This window comes from Pteronotus mesoamericanus, unplaced genomic scaffold (assembly GCF_021234165.1).
Source record: "Pteronotus mesoamericanus isolate MK-2021 breed Mesoamerican mustached bat unplaced genomic scaffold, CSHL_Meso_final contig_90, whole genome shotgun sequence".
In the NCBI taxonomy this organism is placed as follows: Eukaryota; Metazoa; Chordata; class Mammalia; order Chiroptera; family Mormoopidae; genus Pteronotus; species Pteronotus mesoamericanus.
The window spans coordinates 30,241,931-30,258,902 of record NW_026555277.1 but is presented as its reverse complement, the minus strand read 5'-3'; the positions used below and the strand labels follow the sequence as shown (position 1 = coordinate 30,258,902).

At 38.5% G+C, this 16,972-nt stretch overlaps 1 protein-coding gene across 5 annotated transcripts in view; it reads left to right on the top strand.

The window, feature by feature from the left end:
- Positions 1-16,972, top strand: part of CD44 (CD44 molecule (IN blood group)) — an 86,499-nt gene that overhangs the window by 56,566 nt on the left and 12,961 nt on the right. For 2 of the 5 annotated variants that reach the window (XM_054585914.1, XM_054585913.1), the window contains exons 7-14: positions 507-620; positions 1,074-1,190; positions 4,184-4,312; positions 5,813-5,941; positions 8,830-8,931; positions 10,703-10,792; positions 11,582-11,788; positions 14,961-15,023. In XM_054585914.1, coding sequence (XP_054441889.1) covers positions 507-620; positions 1,074-1,190; positions 4,184-4,312; positions 5,813-5,941; positions 8,830-8,931; positions 10,703-10,792; positions 11,582-11,788; positions 14,961-15,023 — 951 coding nt within the window. The remainder of the gene's footprint in view (positions 1-506; positions 621-1,073; positions 1,191-4,183; positions 4,313-5,812; positions 5,942-8,829; positions 8,932-10,702; positions 10,793-11,581; positions 11,789-14,960; positions 15,024-16,972) is intronic. The other 3 variants (XM_054585915.1, XM_054585917.1, XM_054585918.1) reach the window with 3 other exon arrangements.

Sequence of the window (16,972 nt, the reverse complement as noted above, 5' to 3'; positions counted from 1 at the left end):
TTTTTTTTTCCTCACCAAAACTCCTAACAAAATAAAGTGATCATCATGGTATAACTTTCAGGTATGTACCTCTTTATCCTGAGGATCAACATGTAGTGTACTTGCCAGTGATACAAGATTCCTTGGGCTTTCAAGTGCAAAGGGCCATTACTGACTGCATGGATGGGCAAAGTTCTGTTGTCTTTGGTTCTCCTCGGTGGAGGGCTGGTGTTTTCAAAGCTGCTCTTCCTCCTGCTGCAGCTTCTTTGGCTGCTTCGTCCAGCAGATCTCATGTTCTAGCCCCAACGTATTCTGTGGCAGAATGCAAAGGACGCTGGGATGCTTCACCATGTGGCTGAATCAAGCTGAAGGCACTCTCTGCTTTCCTTCCATTTCCACTCAACCATCTATACGACCTGGTATAGATGATTCACTATATAGACCAAAGAAGGGGAAAAAGTGCAAAACAGGTGGTGAAGGCTCAAGAAATGCCATTTTCCTAATAACTTCAATCATCATTATCACAGTTTCAACCACACCACGGGTTTCTGACATCCCATCACAGAACCAGGATTGGAACCAGTGGAGCCCAGGCTTTTTTACTCCAGAAGTATTACTTCAGACAACCACAAGGATGACTGGTAATGGGATATGCATTCTTAACTAAAGATTTTCTTTCTTGAACTATGACGCTGCAAAGGTCAATGGTCGGGGCTCAGTGGGAAATTTGTTCATATCTCATCACAAATTCTTAGAGAACTTTCATGATGATACTCAATTCAACTTAGGGGTCATTTATCAATCACACCATCTGGGCAGAAGATATTTTATGTTGCTCTATTATGAAAATGAATACATTAAGATGGTTTATGGTGCTGCCCTTGAGAAAGTGGTTGTAGTGGAATAACAGGTCTTCGTTATGATATTCCTTGCCCATTGATTTTCTTCTTTGAGAGAGATTAGTGAAGTCACTCAAAAGTGTTGATGGTAGATGCTCTGGCATCCAACTGTTAAATATCATGTACTTTAATGGAAGAACAGAACTATCAAAGGTTGATAAAAAGTCACAGTGCATGTAACCATCATCACGACAGATGTGGACAGAAGTGGCACCAGTGATTATGGAGAAAACTGGACCCAGGAACCACAGCCTCCTCTCATTCAGCAGGAGCATCATGATGAAGAGGAAACCCAGCATTCTACACGCACAAGTAAGAAGGATGGTGGTCAGCAGTTCTGAGTTAGATGAGCTAGTGAAGTAATTCCAAAAAATAGGGAAGACTATTTTTAGACATGTCTGCATCTTCTTTTTCCACGCAGTAATTTTTCTTTATCCCCAGAGCTTGAAAAGCTGCCGAATCTGCACACAAGTTTTGGAAATTAGAAGAAAAATGCTAACTTGTCAGGTTGCCCAAAAGGCCAAAATATTTAAGAAGGAAAATTTTAAAAAGACCCAAGATAGGGTTTTATGTTAAAGATTCCTAGAAGTTCCAATTGAGTGATTTTTGTGTGTTTATGAAAATGTATAAGGAAGACTTTGCTCTCTTGGTGCTTAGCAGTGGCATCTGGAAAGAAAGCTTGACTGGTGCATTGTTCTTTGGAATCCTTCTTTTCTCTTCTTTTCTTTTTTTAAATTTTCTCCATGGAATCTTTATTTTCTATGAAGGCCTTTGATGCATCCAGTTTCTTCTTCACATTCTTTTCCTCATTGTATTGTAGAAAGACATCCCTTATCCTCTCTGGAGGAAAGTCAAAAGCTCAGATGGTCTACATTTGAGTTCTATGGCTGATCTTTTTCTGTTTTTAAGCCGAGGGTCATTTGGGGAAGGCCTTGCTGCTGTTATTTCTACTTATGTGCAAACATCTCAAGTTTTCTTAAACACTTCTAAGTCTCACTACTAGACGGTGAGGATAAGAAAAAACATAGGAAGTATATACTCTTCTTTCATCTATTTCTTGGAGAAATGCCTATCATGTTTGGAATAAAAGGAGCTTTAATTTAGGATAACAGCCTGTAGCATTTTAAAACTATGGCTCAGACACCATCTTCATAGCTGTGGATATCTCTAAAGCAAAAATGTAAGAAACATCTACTTAGAATCCAAAAGGCAAAGCCAAAGGCATTTGGTAATTCATGGTTTGAGGGATGTCTTCAGAAACAAAAGAAGCATTTCATACATTAGCTAAGACATTAGTTATTGAGCCCTAGATATTGTATTGAATACATACAACACACCTACATCTCACTGCTTACTCTGATAGATCTGCCTGCATGCGGATTATGGGCTGAGTTAAGAACAGTCTTCTGATAAAAGAGAGAAATAAGAAATAAGAATGGGATTCTATACCAGTCCTCTCCTTAGACCCAACACTATATTTTAGAAATAATTTAAGACAGTTTGTGCTTTAAAAACTGAAAGCTACTTAAGAGGCTTGGAATTAATGAGCTTATTGTCAAAAGGCAGTGGGGAGGTCATTACTGAAGGTTTGTTGAAAAACAAGACACAGCAGAACTACCAGAACCTACTAGAGGGAGAGCAGCACCAGCCTCAGTAATTCTCCTATCAGCACTCACAAAACGCGAAGAGATTCTTGTTGGTGACCCTTGGGCTTTATCAAAGGAACATTGCAACACAATAGACATGTCAGAGAGTTATGTGGCTATCTCACAGGACTGAGGAAAGGCCCTGGAGAAAATTGATAAAACCTTTAAATGTTATACAGAAATGACCCTATTTTTGAAATTTAGTACAAAACTTAAGTATGAAGTTAAAATGTCATAATTTTATTAGAAAAATTGTGCAAAAATTTGAACATGTATATTCTTGCTCTAAGAATTTTCATATAGTTATATAAATGTAAAAAGGCTTATTTTAAAAGAATGTTACATTTTCTAGAAGAGAGTCATATTTTACAGTGGAATTCCTACTCTGCTAATCCATATGTTGAAAATAATAGGGAGAGTTATAGGTATTTAAAAGGATCACATTGTTTGTAAAGATAATGACAGCAGGCATATAGAATAGTGTGTTGTGTGTGTGTGTATACACACATATGTGTGTGCATTTTCTTTTTTAAAAACTTTGAGTAAGAAGTTTATGTTTGAGTTAATTTTTCCCTTTTTGTAGTTCTGGTTTTTCTAACTTCATTACTTGTCAGAAGACAGTGATTTAGTCCTTGGGAAAGAAAACTTAAGATTTGTTTTTTTTTTTTAACTCCCACTTGATAACCCCAGGAATGTTTTGGCCAATCCTAGGGTAAAGTGAGGACAATATGTTTTATTTTAAAAATGTTTTTGCTATTATAAAATCACACGTATTTTCTAAAATAATGAAATACAACCAGTTTCACATGTTGCAAAGTCTACTTCAACTTGGCAAATTTGTAAGTCTCCTTTTATCTTGAGAACTAAAAATTTGCTACTAGTTGCCCTAGATGAAAATGTGAGTGACTTTTTCATTTTTCCCATGGGCACCCTGATACAATTTTATTCCATTCATTTTGTTCTTTTAAAAACTGGACAGCCACAGCACTCAGTGGTTGAAATTTAAACCTGTCACACATTGCTATTGTTTATATAATGCCAAACACTGGCAAAAGTAGTTTTCTTCCACTGAAGTAATTTTGTTAAAAAATGAATTTGTCACCCTAATCATGTGCTGGTGGAAGAACATCCCTGTCATTCCGAACATCCTTCTTCATTCTGGGCAAATCCATTTCTGGTGCACTTCCAGGGCCTGTGACTATGGGTCATGTGACCACCATTTCAGAAGGCCTCCTACTGGGCTATTTTGTCACCTATTACTATGTAATATATTCTTTGTAATAATGTCACATGAACAAAGAGGATAATTCTTTGAGCGATTCTCTCAGACAGGATCTATGAAGCCATAACCTTTTGAAAAATAAGAATAACAATGGGAGTTCACAGACCGTGGTATAGTTCTGACTGTGCCAATCTGCCTGTGTGACCTTGAGCAAATGAAAACTTCCTTGCACCCTAGTTTTCCTGTCTGAAAAGTTAAAGGATTGGGCCATTTGATTTCTAATATCCCTTTCAGAAGATCAGTGATCTCTCCTTGCTGCTTTCCTTTTCTACCTTTTCTACCTTTTCTCTCACATGTATATGCCCTTCAAATAGATGGATAATGTGTTGGTAAGGGAATTGAACAATAATGGCTCACCATTGAAATTCTTCTCACAGCTCTGGCAACCCCTAGTAGTGCAACAGAAGAAACATCTGCCCAGGAAGAGCAGTGGTTTACAAATGGATGGCGTGGAGAATATCTCCAAACGCCCAAAGAAGACTCTTATTCAACAGCAGGGACAGATGGTAATGGATGGTTTAACAAGCAAACTTGGGTGGCAACTTCCTCTTGGGTTAAATGTTGAACATTGAGGACACTGAACAAATAAGTTACTGAAGGAATTGTCACAAGATGTTAAGGTTCCCTAATAAATTATGGTGTGGTCAACAAAGAGCCAACCTTTAAATGCTCATAACAAATCACCTGAACAGGAATGGATATTAGCACATAAAGGAGACACAGACAATGCGCTCTTGTGTATGTCACTTTCAGATTTAGTTTGGGGCATCCCCTGGTGAGATCGCACCCGAGATTCTGATCTTATAAAATACCCCCTTTCGTTTTATAAAGGAATCTACTCTATGATGTGGGTCTGCACTTTACAGATGGTTCTATAAAATACTGGGCTTGTTAGAAAGCATTTGATTGGAACTCCAATGTTTGAAGAAATGGAGCCAGACATTTTGAGAAAAATACCTGTCTGATGTCATTTGGCCCTTATTAGTGTCTGTTTGGAAATTTCTCCTTGAATGTACAAGGTTTTCTTCTTAGATTTACAAAAAATACACCTTTTCTATTCTTGAATTGTGGGATTGTAGAAATCGGCCTCAAGTCTTGTCACATCTCTAAGCTCACTTTTATCTAAGCCAGATAACTTCACTCTGCAAACTCCTGTGCATGATTCTTTTGCCTGTGAGACAGAAACATTGAAATACACTCTGGCTTGTAAAAGAATGTGAATTCCTTTTAAGAATGATATTCTCATTTAGCGTCAGTGAGAAATATCCCCATGTTTCCATTTGCAATATGGAATATAATGCATAATGTCCTTCCAGTATGTGGCAACTTCTGAATTCTTTCTTGGCAGAGCGACGGAGTCAGTGACTGGCTATGTGTTGTGGTTGGTTGTTGCTAAGGGGCTACTATTGTAATCTTTTCTACCTATACCTCTTCATTGGCACAGAATGGAGCAAAAGCATGTGCTGCATTCTTACATGTTATTTATACTATAAATCTCACTGTTAGAAGGTAATACTTCTAATGGATTCTATCCATGCCTTTGAGGTGAATGGCATTTACTTTCACGTTTATCTCATGAGAAGCTGTTACCTGATCCCTTCTCTAAATTTACTACTGTCGTAATGTGCATTTCTCTGGGATGTGGTTGTCTCAGAATGACATCATGTGCTTGGGCTCTTATACTTCCTTCTTTTAGAGGTGGTGGCAGCATGGTCAAGAACTACTCCTTCATCTTCACTTGATGTCTGTAACTCATCTTCTATCCACTGGAGAAGTCATTAATGATTTTGTGTCCTCCAGTTCAGATCCTGATTGCTAAGAAAATGAGCATGAATGAACGCATTCCTGCTAAACCACTCTGTTTATGCAGATTCCTGGCTCTCAATGCCAGGAAAATGTTTTTATTGTTTTGTCTAGATAAAAAAAAGTATTTAAAAAATTCAGTGTATCCGTGGCAGATATCAACTAACACTTTGACAATTGTTTGAACTGCATGATCACAACAGCCTCAGCTCATGACAGCCATACAAATCAAGAAATGACAACGCAGAGTCAAGAGGACAGCTCCTGGCCTTATTTCTTGGACCCTATCTCACATCCAATGGGACGAGGTCATCAAACAGAAAGAAGAATGGGTAATAGCCTCTAAGCCTTTTTTATGTTATGTTTTTGAAAACTGCCAAATGGCTGTTGTCCTAGAAATAGGCCTTTGGTTTTAGACCAGTCTGCTTTCTTAAGAAGGAAATGGAATTTTCTTCAAAAATTTACTTTCTTGGTAGAAGTGATATGCCCATTTATCTAAATGTAAGGTCCTTAGCTGAGAGTGAAGAATTTGGCAGAAGAGTTAAAATAGAATTAGTCCTAAAATGATGGGAGTGGAAGTCATTTCCTCTGGAGGAGGAGCAGTCTCAAGATTTCTTTCTCACTTACTCCTAAGTGCAAGGTTTTTAAAAAGTGAAGTGATGGATTCAGTGATGATTTCCATTGTAGACCCAAAAATAAAACTGTCTTTGGTAGAGAAATCTTAGAGGGCAAAAAATTGCTGAGTGCTCATTCTGAACAAATAACTAAAAAACTCAGAAAATTATTATTGACTCTTGCCACATTTAAAGATAGATACAGTATCCAGTGACCTAAGATTTAGATCACTCTTGGCCCTCCATAGATGTTTGTGAATTTCATAAGTGGACAACTTTTGCACAGAATGCAATCTCTGTTTTCTTCAACTACATTCTTATTTACCTATAGGCTATTCAAAAACAGAATTAAATGAGAGAGAAAGAGAGTAAAAAAGATAATAGTTGTAGTTCTGTAAGAATGGAGGATTGTGATTTTATTTGAACAGTTTTTATATTTAAAAAGAATCCTTCTTTATCAGAACAGATAACAACTTCTCTTAGAGAATCTGCAAGAGTTGGTGGTAGGTGATGTCCCTCTTTTCTTAGTCCTTATTAAGTTGAAGAATCCAGGTTTCTTACCATACACATGAATAGTTTTCAAGTTTTGTTTTGTTATTTAACAAGGTATCTTGGTCACAGAAATGTAACATTCCAAAAAGGGAGATAAACCAAAGAACCAATATGGGGATGTGAATTATTGCTGATGGCATTGAATAATCAAGATCCTAACCGCAAAGAGTATGCATGGCATGAACATTATTAAAATGAGTTCCAAGAGCACAATGACCATATCTCTTGGCAGTGAATTTAAACAGTTATCTCCGAAATGAACCCAAAAGTTTTTATGATTTCATATCTTTAGAGCCCCGTAACTATGTCATTCCCAAATATTCCCAAATATTAATGATACGATATCACCAGGTATGAGCGATTAGAAACTATATTGGCATTGAATATCTGCTAATGTGCAAGGCATGTGGAGACAAAACAATGTACAATTTGTGGCCCATGCTCTTAAGGAACTTAAAATTTAACTAGATAAAAGAAACATTTAACATCAAAATATATCTAACAATATGAGACAGCAAGTCACAGATGTCAAATGAACGTTGCCAACAATAACACCAAAGAAATTCAGAGGATTCTCCAGAAAGTGTCAGAGAAAGGAAGCCAGGAAAAGTTTTTGTAGGAAGAAGACGCACACAAGGAGAGGCATATAGGAAGGAAAGCCAAGGAATGAATTTGTTAGCATGAACAAAGTTGTTGGTCAGAAAGGAAGATGAGTTTGAATGGCTAGGTTGTGGCCATCATGGCTACAGCTGAAGTTACACGCAGACCAGCATGTGTTTATGCACGTGGCTGCTGGAGGCTCTGATGATATGCACTGTAGAAAACCAAGCCAGTAAAATAATTTCAGAATTAGTATTGACTTCCTGCTGATGAACAGAAAGAGATTGTTAAATTGATGAACATGTCAAGGACAATGAAATTAGTTCAAAGTGTAGAATGGTGTGATACCTCATGAAGGATTCTATTTATTAGAGGGAAGATAAACAAGGGTGTCTAGAGACCACCAACAGGCATGACTTTTTCTGGAAGAACATCCATTTCGGGTTTGGATTTGGGCTAGCTAGCCTGTTCTCGTTTTTCAGTCTGGGATAATGGAGTCAGCCATGTTTGTTTGTTTGTTTTTTCTGGGCAAAGATCTTGAGTTTCCTTTCTTTTTGTATGGAAAGACTGCAGTGTAGGTGGGGGTGCCTAATATTCCAGTTTTTCCTGCTCGAGTCATCTGGAACTACTTAAATCTCTCTAGAGGCAGCAGTGTGGGTGGACTTTGAATTGGAGAGCCAACAATAATGATGGTGTTTATGGGTCATTTGGCCTTCACTCAGGACTTGTTATTTCAACAGAACTGATTTGCGATAATTATTTTAAAAGCATTTGTAAATATTTCAGTGAAATTTCTTACCAGTCAACATTGCACATGTCAATTTCCAAAGACACCGCACATTTGTGTTTACAGGATGACTAATTCACTGACACCCACTGTGCTTATTTTATGCCCCTGAATACTTCCCATGGCTTCTACCTAGGTAGTATTGGGTGATGAGTGTATGTTTTATTTGCATGTTCACTTTGTGAAGTGGAAGAGGATCAAATGAAGGAAAGAGGCTATAAAAAACGTTCTTTTGCCAAGTAAGGTCGATATGGCAAAATGGTCCCTAAACCAGGGCGCTTTATCCTTTCTCTGTGTGGCAGATCCCATGTGTCTATAAGAAAAGGAATGTGTACAGAATGGGACAAGTCACACAAGGTTTGTGTGTTTTTCTCTGCAAAGTTTGGGAGGCCCATCATGTGCCCATTTAGAGTCCTTTGAGACAGCAAAATTAAACAAAAATTGTTGCTTTTATACAACTCAAACCCTTAAATGAAAGCCAGTTACTTTTTGTGATATTCTTTTGAAGAAACCATAATGTATTCCAATTCTGGAGACATCACTAAGTATGTGCTTTCTTTCCTTTTATCCAAGTTTGAAATATAAGAATAATTTAGCTCTGGATCATATAGCACCCTGAAGTAGTGGTTTAGGAGATCAAACAATAACACTAATTTAATTCCTTCAGATATGGACTCCAGACATAGTACAACACTTCAGCCTCCTGCAGATCCAAACACAGGTTTGGTAGAAGACTTGGACAGGACAGAATCTCTTTCAATGACAACCCGTAAGGATAATGACACCCAGTCCTTTTTAAGACCTGTGTTTCTGCTTCAGCTCTTGCTTACACTGGCCCCTATGCAGAGCTTGGTGGCGGAATGGTGCATTTAGTGCTTTGTGGCTCGTCTCAGCCCAGAGCATAAAAGCTCTCTTCATTTTTATATTTTCTTGGTGAAATTCTTTAACTGTGATTTTTCCTTCATTCTTGGTGCTTTCCAGATTCAATTACTTTATGTTTAAAAAAAAATGGATGTGGGGCTCTATGCACCTTGATTTTCCTTCCCTAATTAGTTATGGCATTGTCACCCAAGCCCATGGTTAGGACAGTGATCTCTGTATGTTTTAACTGACCTACCCTTTTGGATTCCCATCTTTTCTCCAAGGCAGAAGAGGGGTAGGATTGTTTTACTGGTTGTGCAAAGACAATTTGGGGACAGATAATGATAGAAAATAGGGAAATCACACTAGCCTATGTAAGAGGGGCAAGGCATGTTGTTGACAATTGACAAAGGTGGCAGGGCACATGCACAAAAGAACATTTGCTAATACCTCTTCCTATCACTAAACATCTGGTAGAAGCAATGTTAAGCTTCTAGTAGCCTTAATTTCCATTGTGTACATAGGGCTCTCCTAGACATCAGCCTAAAGTCATTCATAATCTCTTGACAGACGGGGAAAGAAACCCAGAATTAAGAGGCCTCATTTCACTGCTTGCTGCACATAATGGACAGAGCCTCTTTAGGCAAAGGAAAAAATCAGCAAGCACTTGTTGATCATTAGAAATGTAAATAGCACAGGGTTAAGCATTAAAGGAGACACAGATGGGCCAAAAAATGGTCCCTGCCAATGGTCTTGTGTTTTCACTTTATGTTCCTGTTGACTTTTGTTCTAATGTTCAGTTGGGATTTAGGAGATGTCTCTCTCCTGGTTGTCATGCTTACTTGGTGGTGGACGTGGCTTATGGATGTGCTTTACGGAGTGCTTGCACCTGTAACTCAGAGGTCAGTACTTTTCTGAGAAAAACACAAAGGAAATGAACTCCAAATATTCAAAGAAAAATCAAAGATGGGCAATGGCTCAACCTCTAATTGCATACAGTACAGCGAGGGCACTGTATTTGCCCAGGCAAGCGTTCCCTGGCGTCTCAATGTGATGATGAGAATCCCTGTCCACAGATGAGATCAAAAACCTAATAATAGAATAAAATGGTAACTTTAATTTAATGTTCTTTAGGATGAACTAAAGTATTTCCTTTTATAAATTGGATCTGAGTTACTTGAGCAAGTTATTCTAGATGAATTTCTTCCTCTTTGGTGGTTACAGGAATACTACATGCAATCACGGTGTTTATTCTCCTGACAGTCATGCTTCTTGACACACAGCTAGGTGCTCTTGATTGTTGATAGGAACCCTGGGACTCAAACATTTCTTTTTCTCTATCTCTATGTCCTCTGGTTTTTCTCAGTGACTGGTAGCAATGTTATTGTACAATTCAGTAAGGATGATCCAAGATAGACCAAGTTTTGCCTCAGACTTTACGTTGGCACCCTATCTTTGTTGATTATACTGAAATATCAACAAAGGGCCGTAAGAGCCAACTACGGACAAAACAGAGCTCTATTGTACATTTTCATCAAAGAAGAATGGCATGCACAAATTCTGGAATTCTTATGCCTCTACCTGTCTGACTCTATATAGCTAGATCCTTCCTGCCAGCAGATAGCAGGATTTGTTGCAGGGCTCCAAATTAATGCTGGATTCATCCTTCGTTGACACAGAGCAGAGTCATACTCAGAGCTTCTCTACATCACATGGAGTCTTGGAAGAAGATAAAGACCAGCCAATAACTTCTACTCCAACATCTAGCAGTAAGGATTGTAAAGCCCGCATGGCTTCAGCTGCGGGTGTCTTTGCTCAGTGTCTTTGGTGGAGGTACATTCATTGTTGTTAGTGCTGTTACTTCTGATCAGAAGGTGTGCTGGTGATGGGTCTCTGAGTTTTCTGCTTTGTAGACTTTTTAGAAGCCATTGTACATTAAATGTCACTATGTTTCTTAATCTTAAAGGTCAGGTTTCTTAAATTCTAGAGTTAGATTGCTTACCTATGATTTATAATGGACTTATATTGCTTGCTATGTTTCTTGCATTAGTAATATTATTTTGTCATTTATACTCTGGACCATAAATTCATGGTGCTGGTGTGTAAGAAACAGTGCCCTCTGACAAAGGAAAAAATAAAACCTCAGCTCTTTGAAGCCTTGCATTGGCTATTCCAATCACAGACAGCATAATTTTACCTTCTAGTTCAATGATATGTGTCCTCCACTTCATCAAAGGTGGGCCTAATTGAGTAAGAGCTCAAGATTATCAATGTCACAGTTGTAGTGGCATAAAACTTACCTTAATAACCTAGGCAGATATTACAACAAATGTCTGGGTATTAGAGTCACCAGAACCTCTTCTGCTGAGTAATGTCCAGATGGTGTCAATTGCAAAATATAGATTCTGTGGAATAGTGTAACAAATCACACTATCTTTTGCTCTGCATTCGTACATTACAAGTGGAAAACTTTTGCAGCAACTGCACATTCTTAACACACACACAATGATGGGTGGTGGTCTTATTGTACAGATTACCATTGATTCTACCTCACACAGCTAGGAATGATGGCAGAGGTGGAAGAAGAGTTGGAAATCTTCCTGAAGACTCAGCTACCTCAGTGGAAGGTTATCCTACTCATTCCCCAGACACAAAGGAATTCACAACCCTACTCCCAGTGACCCCTGCTAACACAGGGGCCCCTACAGTTAATGAAGTTACTGCTGTTGGAGACTCCAACGTTCAGGTTGATCTGTCCTTGTCAGGTAATTGGGCCATTCGCTATCTGGTTTGCTTTCTTTATGTCAAAAAATAACACATACGTTTGTGTTACAGGGGACATTTTCTGTGCAGGCTATTATTAGACTGATCTGTGACGTGGGATGGTTTTTGTTGTGCTATCATTCTAGTACAAGTAAACTTAGATTTATCGTAGATAAAGAATGCTTTCATTTGACAATGTAATTTTTACTTATTTTTGTGACTTGGTTGTTATGGTAGAATTTCTTTGTCTTGTTATTGATCTTGTGATATATTAAGTTGATACATAGGAAGTTGATATTTTTGTAGGTCAAAGAAGTTAAATATTAGCTATTTTATTTGATTCAACTAATAGCATGCTGCCTATTTATTAGGGTTTTACCCACCATGTGAATAATTTCCATATACTAATATCTTTGTTCGGAAATTATGATGTCCTGTTGGTGATGAATTGGTGAATTTTACTTTTGGCGAAGGCCTGTAGATAAGCCTCTCCTAGTTGTGCTGCACAGTTAAAATTTTATGATTTAATTTACTATTAATAAATAGACACCATTTCTCTTGTGATAACAGCAAAGAGGTAGCTGAAGATGACTTAAGTTGGACATAGACCTAGAATGAGACTTTTTTTTTTTCCCAAATAAACAGTCCCTACTTTTGCTCTTTTTTGTTTCTCCATTTGTGTTAAAAAACTAACATTGTAAAAAATGGAACTAGAAAATACCTACTCTGGCTAAGAAACTAAAATCATATTCTCTCTTCCTGGTGCCAACTATTTGAGTACCCGCTACCACTCAACTACTAAGACCTATTAAAGATTAGTGATTTTAAGTATACAGTTGTCCCCTCCCTTTACCTATGGTTCTGCTCTCCACAGTTTCAGTTACCTGTGGCCAATTATGGTCTGAAAATATTAAATGGAAAATTCTAGAAATAAATAATTTAGAAGTTTTAAATTGTTCGCTATTCATAGTAGCTTGATGGAGTCTCATACTGTTCCCCTCTGTCCTCGCCAGGGTTGTGAATTATCCCTTGTCCAGTGTATCCATGCTATTCATGCTACCCACCCCTTGGTCACTTTGTAACCATCTTGGTTATCAGTTTGACTGTCATGGGATCCCAATGCTTGTGTTCAAGTAATACTTATTCTACTCACTAATGCCCCATTCACATAACTTCTATTATAGTATATGTTGTAATGGTTCTATTTTATTATTAGTTATTTTTGTTAATTTCTTACTGTGCCTAATTTATAAATTAAACTTTATCATAGATTTGTATGTACAGGGAAAAAATAGCACATTTGCTACAAAAAAAATATAGCAGTCTCTCCTTATCCACTGGGGATATGTTCCAAGACCCCCAGTGGATGAGGGAAAACCACAGATAGCACTGAACCCTATATGTGCACAGTTCTTTCCCTCCCTTCCCCAAAGAAGAATAAAGCTTATGAGAACACAGTACACAGAACAGATGACATCTGTGAGGCTCTGACTGAGGTGAGGACAGAAAGCCCAGACTGCCGCACATGTCTCTTTACTCTGGGCTGTCCGTCCAGGCTCCAGGGAAAACAGTCTTAGTTCTGACCTTGGCAATACTGGCCAGACAGAACCCATCACACCCTTTGGTTCTTTATTCAGCATGGTTCTGTCCTCTGTTATTAAAAATTCTACATATTGTTGTCAGTATTCATTTTTCTGTAGATACATATCTTAAGAGCACTGCTTAAATTCACTTGGCAAAATAAGGCCTGTCATGCAACCCAATGAATTTAAAGTTTAAATGGCAATTTTAATACTTACAGTAGCTTAAAAGGATTACAGAAACCCTTTGTTAGCAAATAAGATGCTCTCTCCAAAATTCATATCCACATACTCTCATTTCTTCTACATTCCATGGTGGTACCAACCAATTTTCCATGGTTCTCCATGGATTACATGCTCAGTAAGTGATCCGACTCTTATTTTTGTTTTTTTTCCCCAAAACATTCAGATAATGGTTCATTTCTTCCAAAACATTTTTCTCGGTATTTATGCTTGATCTTAAAAATTAAAACATTTGGAATCATGATGATGGTGGTGGTGGTGATGCCGATGGTGGTTTGGTGGTATTGGTGCTGGCATTTCAGCAAATGCTGTTTTTCGTTATTTTAACCATCAGCCAATGAACAAAACAATCTGTCTCCTCTGTACAATTACATGAGAGATAATAGGCCACCTATCTCCACCTTATGGGAAATGGTGGTGATCAGACTATGGTATATTCCTTATAGGTACCTTCATAATAGGTGAGTATAGCCATTTTATGAAGCCATTGTCTTGTTTTGTTTTGTTTTAAAATTTCAGTATAGTTTGAAAAATGTACATGAGAGAGGGAGAAAAGCAAGAGTTTCCATGTGCTAAATCCCAGATCTGACATGTGGATCCAGAGTTTGGCAATTCCTGAACTTGTCGCATTTTAAAGCCTGTTGGTGATGGATGTTTGAGAAGATGGATTATATTAACTTTTGGTGTTGAAAATGCATATTTCAGTTTTGAAAAGTATTTCTACTTGACACACATTCTAATTAGTTACATGTTAGCTATCATTTCCCAATTTCTTTTTCACTTTTCAGACTTTTTTTTAACCAAGCAGTTGGCTTTTCTCTTTGAATCTTTACATAATTCAACCCCAAGATCTTTTATTGCACACCAAAACCTTTTTTCTATGTCCTGCCTCAGAGAACTTTCTTTAAATGTCTCATCCCCTGAGCCACAGAGTACACCCATTCCTAGTTATCACATTTGTCTTAATTGAAAGCATATAATGCCTACTTCAAAGACATAGTACCAGATCCCAACTTCAGACCTGTGAAGACATCATGATATTTCTGTTTGCATGTTACAGTTATTGGGTTTCTACCAAAGCCATACTCCTGTCATCATCCTTGATGGTCTGTACTGAAGCACTCTCCTTAATTTTGATGCAAGCTCGAGCCCAGTCATCAGTGGATTAAGAAATGAGCAGCAATTAATATTGTGAACCCATTCAAGGCTCCTTTGCCATTGTTTTGCTTCCCTTTAAAAGACTAAGCTTTGTGATGATAGCAAAGTACATGAAAATGCAAATGTGAGGAAATGCAGGTGGCAGTGTAATGGGAACACACAGCACTGAACCTTCTCTGTTTGCTCCTTACAGAAGATCAAGACTCATCCACTGACTACAATGGGAGGCACACCACTCACAGATCTGAATCAGATGGTAAGTTTGAGCTGCTTTAGTTATTTACTGTCATCATCATCGAACCTGCTGATTATTAGTGAAGTATGAGTCAGTGCTTCCGGAAAAGGGTTTCTCAAACTTTCTTAGCATGCATCACAATCATGGGGAGGGCTTATTAAATCACATTGCTGGGCTCCATGCTTAAAGTTTCTGATTCTCTATGTCAGGGGTGGAGCCTGAGCATTATACTTTTAATAAGTTCCCTAGTGATGCTGATAATGCTAAAACAAGGGCTGTACTCTGAGAACTACCACTTTGGAGGAAATTCTTCCCTTTGAGAGGATCAAGGAGAATCCAAGCAAGGCCTCACTTCAACATTGGACTATACCAGAGTGATTAAAAACAGGGGTCTTGGAATAAGAGTGGCTTGGGTTTGATTCCAGCTCCTCCAAATACAAACTGAGGACGTTGCTTAAAGGATATAAGACTCGATTTCCTAATCAATGAAGTTGGGATAATAATAATTGTCACAGTGTATTAGGTTGGACCATATCAAACAGTAGGTCAATCATCAAATATGAAATTAAACAGCTTTCATATCTTTCACTTATTATTAACTCATTTAATCATCCTTCATATCTTGCTACCTACCTAAGTACTGTTATTACCCTAATATTAGAGAGGATGGTAAGGCTCAGGGAAGCTAAGTAACTTAGCTGAGGGGTAACTTAGTGAGTTGAGTGGTGGAGCGCCATTTCAAACCCAAAGGTTTCATATCGCCTCTCATGAGCACAGCCTGAGAAGGCACTCTGGAATGACCATAATTACTCACATCTCACTCCCGGAAACATTACTCCAGGCAGCGAAAGTCTGATATGAAGCAGGTGTCCTTGCAACCACTAACGCTGGGGCTGTGCTCGTCGTGCTGTCTTACTGAGGTGTCCCTGAGCATCATGAGTCCAGGTGGCCCCACACAAGCCAGGTCATCATTATGAACCATTGTCCTCCCCTTCGTGCTTCCATTGGAAGTAGGGTTGCCTCTAGGGTTAAATGTTCACACACTTAAAGCAAAATGATTATGGATATTCACATGGTAGTTTTGGTAATAACAATTTACATAAGAGGACAGGGGCGTGGAAGCTCATTAGAAATGCTTCTAAAATAAGAACAGAAATCCCAGGTTCTCTGGGGACCTGGCTGGGGCATTGAGCCTTACCCAACTTCCATTTATTCACTTGAAAAAAGGGATCAGAACCCTGGCCTGAGTTACCCCTAGAGTTCTTGTGAAGACCGTGAGGTAACAGGGATTTGAAAGTATTTTGGAAATGATAGGGAGCTGATACTAAAAGGCAATGCTCTCTAAAATCAGGAGACCCCCAGTTACTCCAAGGGTGGTCCTTGGACCAGCAGCAGAGACATCACCTAGGAGATGGTTGGAAATGCAGAATCTTCAGCCATCCTAGACTTCCTGAATTAAGATCCTCCCCCTCCACTAAGTAGCTTGTATACATATTAAGGCTTGAGAATCACTATCGTAGACCTAGACCGCTTTTCTCACAGTTAAAGCCAGTCAAATTATCTCTGTGCACGCGTCTCAGATTGGATCTCATCTCCCAGCTGCAGTATCAAGTGTTCCTCTTTGCAGAACTTGCTTTCCCCGCCAGCCTTACCCAGCTACATTTGCAGGCCTCTAAGGGCGCAAGGCAAGACCTGCTCTATCTCTTCCATCTTCTTGGCTTTTGCTTGAAGTGAGAACCAAGTGGGTGGGAGTGGTCTCTTTTGTTTGTCTCTTGTGCAGGTGTCTGTTATTCAAACAGGAGGCTTCATCTGGCTGTACACACACCCAGATCTTTCCTTGCTGGGAGCACTTCTTTTGGAAAATAGAAATAAAGAGATTATGATGCATGAATGGCCTCCCTTTCAAATATCAAAGGCTGTTGTGAGTCAGGGAAAGACCAGTGAGAATGACTACATCTGAGGTAATTTTG